The 19,399-nt window shown below is 33.1% G+C and overlaps 1 protein-coding gene across 1 annotated transcript in view; it reads left to right on the top strand.

Moving 5' to 3' along the window:
• NBEA (neurobeachin) overlaps window positions 1-19,399 on the top strand; it is a 667,766-nt gene that overhangs the window by 88,205 nt on the left and 560,162 nt on the right. Inside the window, exons 2-6 of the mRNA XM_052650319.1 lie at window positions 4,064-4,295; window positions 7,804-7,904; window positions 8,146-8,241; window positions 17,009-17,130; window positions 19,023-19,149. Of these exons, the coding sequence (XP_052506279.1) occupies window positions 4,064-4,295; window positions 7,804-7,904; window positions 8,146-8,241; window positions 17,009-17,130; window positions 19,023-19,149 (678 nt within the window). The remainder of the gene's footprint in view (window positions 1-4,063; window positions 4,296-7,803; window positions 7,905-8,145; window positions 8,242-17,008; window positions 17,131-19,022; window positions 19,150-19,399) is intronic.

The following is a 19,399-nucleotide window of genomic DNA, read 5'->3' as shown; positions in this document are numbered from 1 at the left end:
ATCTCTGAATGTTTCGTTTCTTACCCACAGAAATCATTTTGTCTTTCCTCATTTTACCTATACATTGTTCTTAAGGCACTGATTTTTTTTTCATAGAGCTACTGACATGTCCCAGCTCGATGTTTTAAGTTTATACCCTTGACTTCATAACAAGGCATTTCATTACATTTTTTAGTCTAGATTAGAAGTTTGGATCTGCCACTTAACTCATGTGTGACTTTGGTTATATTGCTTACCCTCATTTATCTCCATTTTCCTTTTCTGAAGGCAACTATGTCTTTTCCTCATAGTGTTGTTAAAGAATTGTTTAAATAATGAAGACTGATTGTTTCTACTTTTTCTTGTATGCTTTGCTTGATAAATACTGAACTATTCATTACAAGGGAGGAGTAAATGTCTCCCTAATGATGGAATGATAGTTATAAGCAATTAGCCTCCTTAATATTAATGTGTTAACAACTAATGAGTTAAAAATTAATAGGGTTAGAAGGACCATCTGAAAACATAGGTCCATTCTGTTATAACACATATAATAAATATTGTTACAGTTTTTGGCAGTGAAATCAAGGAGCTGTAACTATGTTTTTTTGTTTTTTGTTTGTAATTAAGTGATGTATAGAAAGGGGCATTTTTTTTTTAATTGTGAAAGATGGTAACTTAGGCTTCACATAATAGCCTGATTGTTAGAATTAAACGTTATAATTGTTCATTCTTTTAAAAACAGAGTGTTTTTTCTTTTTTACCACTGAGCCCATTTCTGCTATTTATACATTTGATAATGTTTCTTAATTATACTAGATTCTATTTAAGCATTTACAACTAATTAAGGAGATCAGTCTGAAGAATTTGTGAGTGTTCTTCCATTTTAGTGTATGCTAATTTTACATAGATTTATTCTGAGGCTTACAGAATTAAACATTGGAATCTACTTTTTTTAGTTCAGTCAGTAGGTTGTCCACGTCATTCTTTTTCAACCTACTTTATTTCTCTGTATGGTTTGATTCTAGAGAACCTCTTCTGAGTTACTAATCATAGGTCCAAAAGTTGACAGTAGTGACCCAATTCAGTTGGATATATAAATATGAATAAATAAGCAGTTCTTGGTTTGAACATGGCATAGTTAAACTGTTGCTTAAGTTGGTTTTGCTAGATTGACAAGTAATATCTAAAGGAGTACACAGTCCATAATAATTTATCATTTACCAGAAACATAAAGGTTACCCTGGCTGTTTCTTTGTACTTTAGATGTGTGTGATCAGATGACTACGTTTTTTACCTCAAAGTTGGGGTTAGAGAACAAGTAATATCTAATTTTAACTCCTTGATTGAATGCTCCTGACTTTGTTACTATGTGCTTATAAGCCAGCTACTTTATTTATTTAATCTTCACAACAGCCTATTAGCTAGGAACTTTTATTCCCATATGTAGCATCATTAAGGGTCACATAGCAAATGAGTAGTACAGCAAAAATCAGCATACAGGAAATCTGAATTCAGAGCCAATCTCTTAACCTTCCTCATTGCTATTTTTGTTAATAAACCAGAAATAGGAGGAGTTGAAATTGTTTGCCATGTAGAAATAAAACCAAGGTTTAATCAGAGAAAATATTTAGTTCAGTAAAACGTCAGAAGTCAGCATAAGGGTTATAGCCTCTTATAAAATTGAATTTTGGAGCTGTTACAAAGAAAATATGTATACAGAGTATAATATTTCACAATTTGAGAATACTTTGTTTTTAACTCTTAAATTTTAGAAGACTTTTAAAATGTTCTTAGATGAGATTTTATTGCTTTTGTGAAATTTTATAAAGAAAGACTTAGTGGATTTTGATCCTGGGTTCTCTATCTACTAGTTTTGTTAAATTTTTTCATGTTGCTTGAACTTTCTGTACCTGTGATTCCTTACCTGTAAAATGAAGATAATAATAAGTTTCTTTGTTAAGCACTTAGAATAAGTGCTAAATGACGTATGAAGTTCAGTTCAGTTCAATCGCTCAGTTGTGTCCAACTCTTTGCAACCCCCTGAACTGCAGCATGCCAGGCTTCCCTGTCCATCACCAGCTCCCGGAGCTTACTCAAATTCATGTGCATTGAATCAGTGATGCCATCCAACCATCTCATCCTCTGCTGTCACCTTCTCCTGCCCTCAGTCTTTCCCAGCATGAGGGTCTTTTCCAGTGAGTCAGTTCTTTACAGTCAGCTTCTATATCAGTCCTTCCAATGAATATTCAGGACTGATTTCCTTCCGGATGGACTGGTTGGATCTCCTTGCAGTCCAGGGAACTCTTAAGAGTCTTCTCCAACATCACAGTTCAAAAGCATAAATTCTTTGGTGCTCAGCTTTCTTTATGGTCCAACTCTCCCATCCATACGATACACGGCTAAATGAACCTTTGTCGGCAAAGTAATGTCTCTGCTTTTTAATATGCTGTCTAGGTTGGTCATAGCTTTTCTTCCAAGGAGCAAACATCTTATAATTTCATGGCTGCAGTCACCATCTACAGTGATTTTGGAGCCCAAGAAAATAAAGTCTGTCACTATTTCCATTGTGTCCCCATCTATTTGCCCTGAAGTGATGGGACTGGATGCCATGATCTTCATTTTTTGAATGAGTTTTAAGCCAGCTTTTTCATTCTCCTCTTTCACTTTCATCAAGAGGCTCTTTAGTTTCTAGCATAAGGGTGATGTCATTGGCGTATCTGAGGTTATTGATATTTCTCCCGGCAATCTTGATTCCAGCTTGTGCTTCATCCAGTCCAGCATTTCTCATCATGTACTCTTCATATAAGTTAAATAAGGTTAAGTAGTGTTGTTGTTATTGCAGTTATTTTCCCGTCTATATTATATTATGTGCTCATCCATCTGTATTAATGAACACCTTTCATGGATGGAAAATTAATTCCACTTCTTGAGTCTAATCTCTAGTCCCTAATCTTATCTTCCTTTATTTCCTCTTTCTCAGCTACTCACTCTTTATGTCTTCTTTTATACTTTATATAATTTGTAAGCCAACTTCAACCTTTTTTGAAATAAAAATAAGATTATATGTCAATACAAATATACATTTTTATTTCTAGAATTTAGCACTGTTAGTGCATGGGCTTTTTGTATCCACAGATATACTTCTATTTCTTAGAACAGGAAGTTCTAGTCTTTAATAAATATAGTATCTATTGAATAACGAAATGAATGACTTCAAATTTGTCACATATTTTGTATATGCCTATTATCCTCTGCCTAAATTTCCCATTCTCTAGATCAAAAAGATACCCAAGTTGTTAATGTTTTTCTTAAAAATGGTACTGATTACTGAATAAACTAATTCATGTGTGATTTGACCAGTATGGAATTAAGAGGATCATCATATCTTTTATTCCATGTGTATTTGTCTGTCATGGTACTTAAAGTAGCATTTAGGAGGGATAGCAGTACTTATGACTCACTTGGCATAATGTCACAAGTCAAACACGTTGCCGCCTTTCCCAGTTTACATGTTTTTTTTTTTTAAGTACCACTGGATATTAGGTATTTCTCTTTTAAACAATTTTACCATTAATTCTTTCAACATTTATTATAAGTTTGCTACTATAGTTTCTTATTTCTTCATATTCTATACATGGATATTAGACCCAGTTATTCTTTTTTTTGTTACATCTTTTTCGTCAGTCTAGTAGTATAAAAGAAAATGAATTTCCATGCCTTGACATTCAGCTTTAGTGATCTGCATCTTCTAGTATTTATCCCTTTTCAGAGTCAGTGCCTTTTTAAGAAGATTTGTCTCAGAGCTTACCTCTTAGTCATTTGTTCTACTTTGCTCTATTCTTCGAGATTTGAAATTGCCTTTTCCCATTTGAAAGAAAAAAAAATTCTCTTAGACAGTTTTATTTCTTACAGTGCCTTTCACTTATCTGTAGCGACTTTTTTTTTTAATCAAAATTAGTTTTCGACTAGAAGGCTTGAAATTTTTTAGACTCTTAATATGTTTATGCTAGCTAAATATTTGTTTTGTTGTATATATAACCTGTCATATTATCATTAGTGATTTTTTTCTGTTTCTTTTCAGCTGGTTGGTGGAGAATTTGACTTGGAGATGAACTTTATTATCCAAGATGCTGAGAGCATAACGTGCATGACAGAGCTTTTGGAACACTGTGATGTCACATGTCAAGCAGAAATATGGAGCATGTTTACAGCCATCCTACGAAAAAGTGTTCGGAATTTACAGACTAGTACAGAAGTTGGGCTCATTGAGCAAGTATTGCTGAAAATGAGTGCTGTAGATGACATGATAGCAGGTATGGGATTATCTGATAGGAAAGTATAATTTAAATATTCATATACTTCTCTTATTCTCTAGTTTAATACAGGTTTGTTGAAGCTACCTTGTTTTAAAATATATAAGTCAAGATGTATTGGAAATGTGCTGTTTATATTAAGGGAAAACCTGAAGAATGAAAGATGATTTCTGTATCAGACAGATACAATTACTATTCTGGTTTTCCGGGTTTCAGAAAATCTGAGTAATGTGGAATAAGTGCTCTGAGATCTATCAGAAAAAGGAACAGTACCTTTTGATGTAGAACTTAAACTTTTACATAATTAAAATACTACAATACATATTATATTTCTATAAAATTGGTACTTTATTAAAAGTTCTCTGAACTCCATCTTCTTCAGTCTGACATTTTTGGAACAGGAAATGCTAAAAGCCTTAGGACAAGCATGTTGTGATTTTTGAAAGTGTCACTCTTAGTCTGCTATTTTTTGGAGGAACTTTTGTATTAAATGCAGACATTGTGGATTAGAGTATACAATTTGCATGAAGTTTCAAGATAAAAGTTTTAATAATTTTGTGTTGTTATATGTTATTTGAAATAATGATTTTGATATGTGTAGTTCTTCATCATCAGTCCTTTACTTATATGCAAATCCATTTCCCTCTGTGGTTAGATGCACTTAGGTAAAAATATTTTGAAGGATGGTCCCAGAGCACCAGCTATTTCCAGAAAATAAGGAGTTTGTGATGATTCTCTTAAGCCATGAGTCTTTAGCCTAACTTTCTTCTGACATGAAAAGGTTTCATAATTCTAAAAGTGCTAGTATAATTCCTCTCAATATCTGATCATATCTGATCCTTAAAAATAATTCAAACACCAGGAAATCCTTATAATGTTTTGCTTTATGGATAATTAGTTTTAATATCAGTAGAACAAAATATTAAACAGGAAAGAAGGAATGAAGAATAAAGATCAATGCTTTTTAAAATTTAAACAATATTTCACAATTTTTTTTCTCTTATAGAATATATTAAAATCATTTGTAATTGTTTTCAAGATGGCATGTATCTCTATTTAGAATAATTTAGCATTCTCTGTCTTGGTTACTCATGGTTAACTTGAAAAATAAGAATCAAAATTAAAAGGTATTTTTGATGGAGATATGGTACCATTTTGCTAAATTTTAGCATTAGCAGGAGTTTATTTGTATAAACTTACGAGTACACATGTTGTATAGAACATCATTTGATCTTTAAATCCTCATATCTGAGTTTAAACCCTTAAAATTCTTTCCCTTTTCTTTCTTTTTTGTAAATAAAGTGCACTTTATAGAGTACACTTTAGAAAGTGAGCCACAATTACTAACATACTGTACATAATTCATGAGTACTGAAGTAAGGTGATAGTAAGCTTGATATTACCAAGAAGCTCCTATCTTCACATTTTCTGTTATATAAAGCCTCTTAGTTCCCCTATCCCTTATTCTCATTAATAATATGGATAACACAAAATTTTCACTTTTTGTTATTTAAACATTAAAAAAGTGTTAGAAAATTTTCTCTGCCTTACTTTTCTTTTCTTTTCTTTTTTTTTTTAGTTTTTTATTTTTTTAATTTTAAAATCTTTAATTCTTACATGTGTTCCCAAACATGAACCCCCCTCCCACCTCCCTCCCCATAACATCTCTCTGGGTCATCCCCATGCACCAGCCCCAAGCATGCTGTATCCTGCATCAGACATAGACTGGTGATTCAATTCTTACATGATAGTATACATGTTAGAATGCCATTCTCCCAAATCATCCCACCCTCTCCCTCTCCCTCTGAGTCCAAAAGTCCGTTATACACATGCCTTACTTTTCAGTAGAGAAAATAAAATCTAGATAACATACTAATGAAGCCCCAGTAACCACCAAAAGGCTACTAAGTTTTCATTCTGAGTATTTTCTAACATGCTACATTAGAAGAGATTCTTTTCATGTAATAATGTTGACGGTATCACTAGAAGGTGTTTAAACATCTGTTGTAAATTGATAGTATATTTTCATAGTATTTTATCTCCTTTAAAAATCTTGTATGAGAAAAGAGTTTTTATAGTGAAATTACAACTTGAGGTGCTTGTTTATGTTATCTGTATAATAAATAAGAAATTTTAATAATTATGTAATTAAATGCAAATTTAGTAGTTTTTTTTTTGTGACATATGTAGGAGATGAGATAAAGGTTTGGAAATACAATTCTTTTACTGTAGTATGTGTAGACATACCTGAACGAAATCTTCTATGAAGATTTTGCCATTTCAGCTAGTTGCTTTAAAATGCTTAATATTAACTTTTTATCACAGAGATTGCTTACTTACAATGGTGTTATGAGTAAGTCAGCTTAATGACTTAACCATATTACATTTCTATTTTCAAATATATACATAATAAATATTTTTAAAGTCTCAAAGTTCAGCTATTAATCTGTGATATTAAATAATGTATATATCAATAACTAATTATTTCAGTTTATCCTAACCTAAACTATTAATTGATGATAACCTTCTTATAATGTTTATATGTATTTATTATAACTTGTGTAGTATCTGAGGTCTTAGTAAGTGCTTTAAGAATTGAGATATGTAGATTTAAATATTTAATATCTTGCAAAGAATGACTCATAGAGGTACTATGACTCACACTGTCTAGAGATGAGAAAGTAATCAGAGACAAGAGATTAAATGTATTTTTTTTTCTTATCTAGTGGGCCAGTATATCTCTTATATGCACATAAATACATTGTCATAATGGATATAACTAGTCAGGGGTTGAAATGGTGCTTCCATTTAGAGACTAGTGGGTAAAAATCAGAGCTCTGAAGACATATTGCCTAGGTTTGAATTTTAACTGTACCTCTTACTAGAGTATGTGCTTTGGCAATGGAATTAAGTTACCTGTGCCTCACTTCCTCATTTTTAGAAGAGGTTAATGATAATACTTAAGCTTGTTACAGGGATTTGTGAAGTTAATGCTTGTAAACCACTTGGAATGATGCCAGGCAAGGAGTGAGTACTCAGAATTGTTGCTGATGGGCCAGGGGATATTTCAAGAATATATTTTATTAAGAGTAGATAATCCTAAAACAAAATGTGGTCAAACATCAATTTTCATTTGAAAATAACAAATTTACAATGTTAAATCATTGTAGCTTTGCATATTTTTGCCTGTCTTTCCCTACATATAGCAGATTTATGTGCATGTATGTATATTCTGGGAATTTATAAAATCAAATTTTTATGACTTTGCAAAGAGAACTTAATTGAAATCATAGTTCCGGGTGGGAAAAAAGTCTTTAAAGTATTTTTTTCTTATATGATGATTGATAATTGTTAATTCGAATGGCTATTCATGAGGTCATTTGGCTATAATGGATACAGATATATATGTAGAAATGATGAGATAACTTTTGCTCTTTCTAAAAGTGTATTACCTTGACAGATGACAGCTTATGACTAGAGTTCAGAATAACTTTATTTTCCTTTGAAGATCTTCTAGTTGATATGTTGGGGGTTCTTGCCAGCTACAGCATCACTGTCAAGGAATTGAAGCTTTTGTTCAGCATGCTTCGAGGAGAAAGTGGAATCTGGGTAAGCTGTGGTCAAAGGGAAAAGTATTCAATATCAGTGCATTAATACTTAATGTTCAACAATTTGTCTCTAGAGAGCTATAAACTTGAATTGGTAATAGAAATTATTCCTCCTATATAGTTCAGTAAATGATTTAAAAATAATTGTCTCTCTAGTTAGAAAACAGTCTGATGGTAAAGGTGATATATTAGATATTTTTGTTAAATTTGTACAGTGACATTTCTCTTTTTTGTTTCCTTAGCCAAGACATGCAGTAAAATTATTATCCGTTCTTAATCAGATGCCACAAAGACATGGTCCTGATACTTTTTTCAATTTCCCTGGTTGTAGTGCTGCGGTAAGTTTTAAATACTTGTTTGTTTTTATTTGCTTTAAGTCAATTCTGTTATGGCATAATTTACCCACAGTCAGTTCAGCAGTTTAAAAAGTACAGTTTGATGAATTTTGAATAATCCCTTCACTGTTACCACAGTCATGATTTAGAACAATTCCGTCACTCACCAAAATTTCCTTGTCTCTTTGAAGCCAGTTCCCTCTCCCTGGTCCTCTCCTTTGCAACCTTTGGTTTATTTTGTGTTTGTATAATTTTACCTTTTTAAAAATTTCATATAAATCAAATCAAATAGTATCTAAGGCTTTTTCTGTCAGCCTTCTTTTACTTAGCTTAATGCTTTTGAGATTATCCACTTTATAATAGATTATCAGGAGTTTATTCTATTCCTTTTATTCTGAGTAGTATTACATTTTATGGATATATACTATAGCTTACTATTCACTAGTTGCTGGACTTTGGGGTTTTCAGTTTTTTGTTATTATAAGTAAAACTATTAGGTCTCGAGTGTAGATCTTCTGCAGGTATGTTTTCTTATCTCTTGAGTAAGTACGTAAGAGTGGGATTGCTGGGTTTCTTATTAAGTGCATATTTCGTTTCATAAACAAGCAAATTGCTTTCTGCAGTGAAAAATTTTGCATTCTCATAAGCAGTATATGAAAATCCCAGTTGATCTGCGTCCTGGACATTCATTTCATTCAGTTCAGTCCTGTCTCTTTATTTTGAGACTTGTAAACGGTAGTATAAAGGTAACTCATTGTAGTTGTAATTTTGTGTTGCCCTTATGGGTGATATTGAGCATTTTTCTTGTGTTTATTGGCCATTCTTAAATCTTTTGTGATGTATGTGTTCAAATCTTATGTTCACTTTTAAAAATGTGATTATTTGTCTTGTTATCTCAAGAGTTCACTATACATCTGGGATATAAGTTAATTTGGAAATGCATTTGTCAAATATTTTCTCCCAATCTGATGCTTGTCTTTTTATTTTCTTAATATTTCTTGAAGTGCAAAAGATTTTAATTTTGATAAAGTTCAATTAAAATGTTCTTCCTTTTATTGCATATGCTTTCTATAGTCTAAGAATTGGTATAAACCAAGGTTATAGGGTTTTTTCTCGTCTGCATTCTACTGAAAGTTGGTTATATTAGCTCTTCTGTTTAGGTCTTATGTTAGGATCACACAAAGATCTCTTTTGTGTGAATTTTTTAAAATATGGTGTGAAAGAAGATTGGAGGTTAAGTTTTGTTTGTTTTAACGTGTGACTATTAATTATTTCATAACCATTTGTTGAAGCAACAGTTCTTTACACTTTGGATTGTGTTGATACCTTTCTTGAAAACTGTCTGGCCATTGTTGTGTGAGTCTAGTTCTGAATATTCCATCTCATGAAACACAATATATTTCTCCCTTTGTTTCATTTTCTTTTGATTTTTCAGCGTTTTGTAGTTTTTAGCATGCAAGTATTAAACATTTTTGGTTACATTCATTCAGAAATATTCCATATTGTTTTATGTTAATATATAAAAATGCAAAATTTTATTATTGTTGACCTTATATCGTTAGAACTTAATAAACTCACTGACTTGTCCTAGCAAGTTTTAGTAGATACCTTTTAATTGCATTTCGTACCTTATTTACACTGGCTAGGACCTACAGTTAGTAATCATAACAGTTTTGACTTAGTCTTAGGGAAAACATTAAATATTTCACCATTACATACGCTTATTAGCATTACGTTTTAAGGTAATGTCCTTTATCAGGTTGAGGAAATTCACTTCTATTCATATTTGCTGGGCATTTTTTTTTTCACAATCAGTATGTTAATGTCATTGTTGAATTTCATAAAATACTTTTTCTGATTTTATTGAAATGATCATATACTTTTTCTTCTTAATCTTATTAATGTGGTGAACTACAGTGACTGATATTTCAGTGTTGAATCACCTTTGCATTCCTAGGAAAAAATCTATTTGATCACAGTGTAACAACCTTTTCATACAATACTGGATTTGATTTGCTAATACATTACTAAGAAATTTTACAGTTATTTTTATGATTGATTTGAGGATACATTTTTCTTTTCCTGTAAAATCTTTCTCCAGTTGTGATCTTAAGAATCATAAACTTATTTCCTCATAAAATGAGTTGGGAAGTATTCATTTCTCTCTGTTGAAGAGTTTGTGTAGAATTGATAATACTTACTCTTGAATGTGGGCTTCCCAAGTGGTGCTAGTGGTGCGGAATCTGTCTGCCAGTGCAGGAGACCTAAGAGATGCACCTTTGATCCCTGGGTCAGGAGGATCCCCTGGAAGAGGGCATGGCAACACACTCCAGTATTCTTGCCTGGAGAATCCCATGGACATAGGAGCCTGGTGGGCTACAGTCCATAGGCTGGCAAAGAGTCAGACACTACTGAAGCGACTTAACACGCACACACACACACACACACACACACACACACACACACACACTCTTTAATGTATGCTAGAATTCACTATTGAAGCCATCTGGGTCTGGGATTTTGTTTGTGAGAAGGTTTTAAATTACAAACTTCATTTCTGTAGTAGATATAGGAAAGTTTTTTGTTTGTTTTGAGTGAACATTGGTAGTTTTGTGTCTTTCAAGTAATTTTTTTGGTTGATTTCAGTTATCAAATATATTGGCATAAACTTTTCATCCTATCCTCTTATTATCCTTTTAATGTCTATAGGATGTGTAGTGATGCCTCCTCTTCCATTGTTACTATAATTTCCCTCAGTCTGTTGTACTGGAAAGTGAAAGTCACACAGTCATGTCTGACTCTGCGATCCCATGGACTGTAACCTGCCCAGCTCCTTTGTTCATGGAATTCTCCAAGCAAGGGAGTATTGGAATGGGTTGCCATTTCCTTCTGCAGAGAATTTTCCTGACCCAGGCATAGCACCCAGGTCTAGCTGGAGGTGTTTCCATTTTGTTGCTCTTTTCAAAGAAATAACTCTTTCAGTCTTCTTGATTTAATCATCTCAATCTGTACGGTAATATTGTAGAGCGTATGTGGAATTTTTGGCTAGAAGAACAAGTTTTGATTTCAGAATCCTCTAGTTCATTACTGTAGAGGACTAATCTTTAATGTTTCTTGGCTTTCATGTAAAATATTAGTACTTTTATAATGGAATAGGGGTTGTGGGCCTATAATAAAATAATGTACTGTTTAAACACTGTAAAGTTGTAAAACATCATGTAAATATTTATTGCTCTTTGGTTATTTTAAGTACTTCAGTGTTCTTGCAATCTCCCATTTTTTCAGCCATTCTCCTAATTTTATATTTTTTCCTGAATATTTTGTTACTGATCTTTTTTTTTAAGCTACAGTTTCACCAACTATGAACAAAACATAGGAACATTAAAAAAAAAATACAGGATGGAAGTCAATCATTTTACGTATCTGTTTGTTAGAGTGGAACATATATAATCTGCAGAGAAAACACTGTCACTGTCCCTAAGTAGGTGAGGGTCCTCTTAGATATAATAGTTCTGTTCACACACGTACATATTTCTAACACATTTTACAGAACTGTGGTTGATCTGATGTCTGATAGGTTTCAGTCTAAGGTATGGGAAAGAAGAGCAAAGTGTTTTGAATGAAATATAATCAAGTCCCTGTTTTATATATAGAATTAACAAAGTTTAGCTAAAGCTAATGAATGACTCTGGTTTAATAAATTCCCTGAATTGCCTCAGTATGGTTGCAGTTCATCCTGTTTTTAGCTATTTGGCCATCAATTACCTATCAATATGCAATACGTTTTACATATACATAACATGCACAGAGATTATTTTAATGTCATTAGTAGTATATGTTTGAATTGTTTTTGCTCATGGGATATTAGTAGACTTATACTATCTATTCCCGTTTTCCTGGTTTTCCCTGCATCACTCATTTTCTTTTTTTTTTTAATTTTTATTTTTACTTTATTTTACTTTACAATACTGTATTGGTTTTGCCATACATTGACATGAATACACCATGGGTGTACATGAGTTCCCAAACATGAACCCCCCTCCCACCTCCCACCCCATATCATCTCTCTGGATCATCCCCGTGCACCAGCCCCAAGCATCCTGTATCCTGCATCAGCATAGACTAGTGATTTGTTTCTTACATGATAGTATACGTGTTTCAATGCCATTCTCCCAAATCATCCCACCCTCTCCCTCTCCCTCACAGTCCAAAAGTCTGTTCTTTACATCTGTGTCTCTTTTGCTGTCTCACATATAGGGTCATCATTACCATCTTTCTAAATTCCATATGTATGCATTAGTATACTGTATTGGTGTTTTTCTTTCTGGCTTACTTCACTCTGTATAATCAGCTCCAGTTTCATCCACCTCATTAGAACTGATTCAAATGTATTCTTTTTAATGGCTGAGTAATACTCCATTGTGTGTATGAACCACTGCTTTCTTATCCATTCATGTGCTGATGGACATCTAGGTTGTTTCCATGTCCTGGCTATTATAAACAGTGCTGCGATGAACATTGGGGTACACGTGTCTCTTTCAATTCTGGTTTCCTTGGTGTGTATGCCCAGCAGTGGGATTGCTGGGTCATAAGGCAGTTCTATTTGCAATTTTTTAAGGCATCTCCACACTGTTCTCCATAGTGGCTGTACTAGTTTGCATTCCCACCAACAGTGCAAGAGGGTTCCCTTTTCTCCACACCCTCTCCACCATTTATTGCTTGTAGATTTTTGGATCACAGCCATTCTGACTAGCATGAAATGGTACCTCATTGTGGTCTTGATTTGCATTTCTCTAATAATGAGTGCATCACTCATTTTCATAAAGAGTAGTTTGGATCAAGGGTATCGTCTGTGTAAAGGAGGAAGTAGGGAAGAAACAGGAACTTTTATTATTATTTCGTTTGAGTCATACAGTCTGTACAAGATAGTGACATTACTGCTGTTGTCAGTTGAAGAAACTAAGTAATAAGCCTCCTCAGTGTAAACATTGTTCATAGCCTTAAAGCAGAGTCACAACCTTAAGAATTTGCCTGATCTTAAATTCAGTATTTCACTTAACAACAAATTGGCTAATTATCAAGCATGTTACTTCTGCTGTTGAACTGCTGAAAAATTTAGATAGGAGCTGATTTTAAACCCTTCCTATCACAGTGTTTTGATGATCTGCTTCTGAATGAGCATGAACCAGTGGCATTTTAGTAATAAAAAAATACATAGTGTTTGGACCACTGCTCACATTGGTGCCTTTGGATGATTAAAATCATGATACCATTTACTTTCCCTCCAAAATGACCAAAATAACATATTAGGCCTTCTGAATTGTATTTCACATTTTGGAGATACTTTCTATGAGTTTTATTGCCTCCATGTGAGCAATTTGGTAATATTTACAGAGAGTTAATTGAATTTTTCAGTGATTTGTGTGAAGGTAAATGATAAATATAAGATTACATTTTATATGCCCTGTTACCTTTATGAATATATTGTTTAGATTTGTTTTTCATGATTATTATCTATTTCATGAATTTGCTTAATTTAAGAAATAGTACACTTCTATATTCATTGAAATAGTTAACTGAATGCATCCTATCTGAACATCAGAATCTTCTCCATTTGTATTTTTGTAAAATGAGACAGAAATGTAAATTTTGGAGTCAACTAGTCTAGGAGGCAGTGAGGGATACAGATTTCAGAGTTCTGTGGACTCACTAGACACAATGAGGGACCCTATTTATGGATACCAAAATATTGTAGAAGGAAGTATGGAAGAAATGTGAAGGCAGCTTAAACCCATAATCACAAACATAGTCCAAAGGACATGCCATTATCACCATGGGATAATGGATATTTAGGCCTGAATGATTTGGGAGTAAATGAACCTGAGTTCTGCATTAGGCAGTCCTCTCACAAAAGTTAGCTTTTTATGCACTGATTAAGGGAGCATGTATGCATTAAAGAGTTGGAAAAAACTAGGGATACAAAGTGTACTGTATGAAAGACTTTGGTTGGTACATAAGTAAGAACAGGAAGTTGAGTCATACCGTTTAGAAATGGGACATTTTAGGTCCCCAAAGCATTTTTTCTAGCTGTTACTTATTAAATTTAAGACTATACTTCAGTAAAAGATAATTTTAGAATATACATGTAATAAAAAATAAATGTAAGAGAATGTCCTTGAGTAGAGTTAACTATCTTGTTGAAGAGACTGGCCATAAATAAAGATTATTATTTATCTATAGAATTGTTGTTCAGTCGCTAAGTCATGTCCAACTCTTTGTGACTCCGGGGACTGTAGCCTGCCAGGCTCCTCTGTCCGTGGGATTTTACAGGCAAGAATACTGGAATAGGTTGCCATTTCCTACTCCAGGGGATCTTTCTGACCCAGGGACTGAACCTGTGTCTCTCGCATCTCCTGAATTGGCGGGTGGATTCTTTACACTAGTGCTACCTGGAAAGCCCCAAAGAATGTAATTATATCATTATAATATGGGAAGCAAGACCAAAGACTATTGTCATATCATTATCACTGAAGCTTATTATATTTTTCTTTAGTGAGATTTTTCTTTTTGTGTTGTATTTAGTTCACTGGTGTTTGCAGCTGAATGTGGTTTAGGACTCTTTCCGTCTTACCATTTGGATAATAACAAATGAGTACCACATGTCTTTTCCATGGTGGAAGAATAGTTCTGGAAAACTTGAAGAGCAGTTCAATTGAATTTCTTTACTGCATCTCTTAGTTCAACGCATTGTCTAAGTTCTGATGTAGAGCTCAGTAGACCATATGATGAGACTGATGATGTATTAATAGAAAGTGCTGGGGCCATTGGCTGGAAGTAAGAGATTGCTTTGATATGTGGAGTAATGGGGGAAAAGATAAAGAGTGAGCTGCCCTCCTGAATGCTTATTAATACTGCAGTGGCAGTGTTGTCATGAATTGCTGTTGCTGATATTGAAGTGTACTTGGGCATGCTGATCATGGCAAGAGTTTGGAAACCATGAGTCTAACCCTGTGCCAGTTGTGTTCCACAGGCATTATGAACAAATGAATACATTTAAGTTATTTTTATAATTCTGTAGAATCACTATTCAATGTCCTCAATAAAATTTCTCCTGTTTACGTTGGTACTCTAAAGCAGCTATAGTAGGTGATGTCTGGTTTAGTGAAACTTATAGAGGTATAATCCAGCAGTAAACTTGGCAAGAATTACATTTTACTAACAAGCAAACAAAAAAATTAAGTAAAACATTTTCCTTTTTAAAAAAGTTTAAAAAGCTATATTGACAATTAAACTGGACTAATTGCTTAGTATTAAAATCTGAAAGGACATGACATGTATTGTATAGGAAAACTTGCATTTCATTTTTAAGGTTTCAGTCTTCATTTCAAATGGTATGTTTCAATTTATGTGTTTGTATGTGTGTTTTCCTTTTTTTTTTTAATGCAGTAGACATTTTGCTACTTTGAGATTTTTCAGTGATCACATATTGAATGTTTTCTATGTCTTAAGTCACAATGATGGGAGTATAAACTGTTTTTCTAACTCTTTAGGAACTCATTGGTAGACATAAAAGCACCTTGTTACAACAAGCTACTAAATGCTATATGCTAGGGACTAACTCCTGTGGGAAAACAATGAAACAAGAAACTAGGCTATGGTGAAGTTCAGGAGAGCTTCACAAGAGAGAGATGAATTAGCCTGAAATTGAGGGGTAATTGGGATCTTATTGGAGGCTGTGTTTTGGGCAGAAGTAGCATCATGTACAAATTGAGGAACAGGTAACAGAACAGAACATGTAACTTTTGGAACAGCTTGTATGTTCAGATATACTTTGGGATGTAAGGTAAGGCACTGCAAGAGAATAAGATTGAAAGGGTTTGTTGGAGCCAGTGTATAAAGAGCCTTGTGTAACCTTAAGAAACTTAGAATTTATTTTATATGTAGAGGATATTTAATATGGAAGCTATGTGTTATATTTGAGTAAGTTCATTAGCAGCAATATGAAGGATCTGCTTGGAGGAACAGATCAGTAATAAAATCATTAAGGGTACTTATCTTTTATGTGAAGGAATTTAGATATCTCATAGGAAGATAAGTGAATCCACTTAGATACTTCTTGACTTCAGGTCAAGTAATATATTGCTTTCTCATTTCTTTTTCCGAGAATGGCTAGGTTTTTTTTTTAAATTACTATTATCAACTGAATACTGTGTTAATTTCTTTCCTACTTATAAGTGGGTCTGAATCCTTTTTGATCATAAATTTCAATGGTTCAGTTTCTGAATGATAAACCTCATGTTCCCCTTCTTTGTTTCAGTATTAGTGTTATTTCTTAATACTTCTGTTTCTTCAGTATTGATTCCATTAACATTTCTAACACAATTGTTTTTTGATTGAAAATTCAGCTTCCTTTATCAAGTAAAATATTACTGAAAACCTAACGTAAGCTGAAAACTGAAAATTTTGTAGCATATGTGTAAGGGACTGTATATTGGTGAAATTGAAGGAGGTGTTATTGGAGTACAGTTTGAACCATACTATATAAGATGAATCTTGATTTATTGAGTATTTGAAAGAGTAGTGCTTCTATAGTCAACAAATAATATTAATAGATTACTTTAATAAGATAATTTCTATTTTTATATTTGTCTATGATTCTTTGATACTTATTCCTTCATTGTGTTTTAATCTGTGAAAGCCATACTTGACCTTAGTTGCTGTCACATTTTCTTTAACTGATACTTTCCTATTTTTTATCATTACCTTGTAGGCAATTGCATTGCCTCCTATTGCAAAGTGGCCTTATCAGAATGGCTTCACCCTAAATACTTGGTTTCGTATGGATCCATTAAATAACATTAATGTTGATAAGGATAAACCTTATCTTTATTGGTAAGTTATATATTTAATTTTAGTACTTTTGTCTTAAGCATTTCAGTTTTTAAAAATAAGTAACATAGTATCAAGGCAACATAGTACGTAAAATAAGTAAATAAAAATGTTAAACCTATAAAGATACAGTTATGTCAGTTTATTTTATTCATTTTTTGCTGTTGGTTCTAGGCTATCTGCCCTACTATTTTTTCCCCTTAATTCCATTTTAAGAATCAAGTGTTACAGACCTTCTGTTTCGACTCTGCACATATCAGTTGTATGTTCTGAGTGAAGATGCTGATCAAGAAGAGAAAATGAAAAACAAACTACTATGAGATTTCTTTCACTTTGCCTTTTGACTTACATAATTCTGTGAGCATAATTAAGATATGCTTTGAAATACTGATTTTGGTAACTATGTGCTGCTGCTGCTACTGCTGCTGCTAAGTCACTTCAGTCATGTCCAACTCTGTGCGACTGTGTAGACAGCAGCCCACCAGACTCCTCTGTCCCTGGGATTCTCCAGACAAGAACACTGGAGTGGGTTACCATGTCCTTCTCCAATGCATGAAAGTGAAAAGTGAAAGTGAAGCTACTCAGTCGTGTCCGACTCTTAGCTACCCTATAGACAGCAGCCCACCAGGCTCTGCTGTCCACAGGATACTCTAAGCAAGAATACTGGAGTGGGTTGCCATTTCCTTCTCTGGATAACCATGTGAGAAGTTATAATTAGATAAGATTGACTATTTAGTAGATAACTAGCAGAATGGATGGATCATCCCAACAGTGGGTTCACCTGTAAGACTCAGAACTTGGTCATTTTAGATTACCAATAATGCCAAGTTACAAGAACATCAAACTTTCATTTATTACCTAACTATGTATTAGCCATCATAAGTGCTTACTTGTATTACATCATTTAATACTTAACAGTGCTCTGAAATAGGATTGCCTGAGTTTAAGTCCTGCCTTTACCACTCACTGTTTGTCTTATACTTTGGTGTCTTTAGCTGTAAAATGAGGATAATAATAGTACCTATCATGTAGCATTTAGTGGTAGCATAATATTTTATGTGCTTTTTATATATGACTAGTTCAGAAATGTGAGTGTTGAAAAATGTGAGCTTTTGATAGGTTGTAGACTCTACTACAGAAAGATTACATATGGATAGTATGTATGGATAGTCTGAGAGAGAGTTTTAACGGACATCTGAACTTCCAAACATAAATGAGGTTGAACTTCCAAAAGATCATTTGGGAAGATCATACTTTTATTGCATTAATACTATCATTTGTCAGAACATTTACAGGTTTTTATGTGTGATTGAATTCACAGCTGGAGGAGTATTTCTCTGAAAGAAAATAACTCTATTTCTTAGTCACATTTTTTTTCTTTTTTTCTGATTTTGACAGTACATACACTCCTTTGCTTGATTTTGCTTGATTACCTACCTTTTTTTCCAAACTTGGCTCTCACTTTTTCTGTAAGTTTGTAAACTGTTTTCAGAGATATAGTAGAATTAAAGAGGAAGTTGTTTTTGGAAACATTAACTGTGTATATGATTTCTGTACATGCTAATCCAGGTGATCATTGAAAGTTTATGAAATCTACTTGGTAGCCTTTTATTGACCATTAATTTGTTTTTGTGTATTTGTGTTACTTTATGTATTTGTGAAATTGAAATGTTAAAAGATTTTATGTCTTCTATTTTCCCAACTTAAATTTCTTCTTTTACTTCTAAAGTTTTCCTGTTTTAGTCTTTATTGGTACCTGTACTACACTTTCTACTCTGTAGGTATACAAGTTCTATTTTTATAATTGTGTTTTTTATTATTTATATAATAGTAATCTTCAGGTATATTGTTCTTTGTAGCAGAGGATATTATACTACTTTCAGTTTTCTTTGCAGTTTTCGTACTAGCAAAGGAGTTGGTTACTCTGCTCATTTTGTTGGCAATTGTTTGATCGTTACATCACTGAAATCCAAAGGAAAAGGTTTTCAGCACTGTGTGAAATATGATTTTCAACCACGCAAGGTATGTATAAGTAAATCATCTATTGAAAGTAATGCAATTCACCATTCCTACTGTCTTAAAACTTACCTATTTTGACTTCCATAATATTCTCTTTTATTGGTTTTCTCATGACTCCTATATCTTATCTCTGCCTCCATTTTCTTTCTACTTTTATGTCTAACTTTTGACATAAAACAGTTTCCTGACCTCTTGCAGTGTCTGTTTCTCTCATTCACTCTCCCATTCTCTCTCTTGTTGTGATATATTCTAT

The sequence above is a fragment of the Budorcas taxicolor genome, chromosome 12 (assembly GCF_023091745.1).
Source record: "Budorcas taxicolor isolate Tak-1 chromosome 12, Takin1.1, whole genome shotgun sequence".
Lineage (NCBI taxonomy): Eukaryota > Metazoa > Chordata > Mammalia > Artiodactyla > Bovidae > Budorcas > Budorcas taxicolor.
The sequence above is the reverse complement of the archived record's forward strand: the minus strand, read 5'-3'. Positions and strand labels throughout refer to the sequence as shown.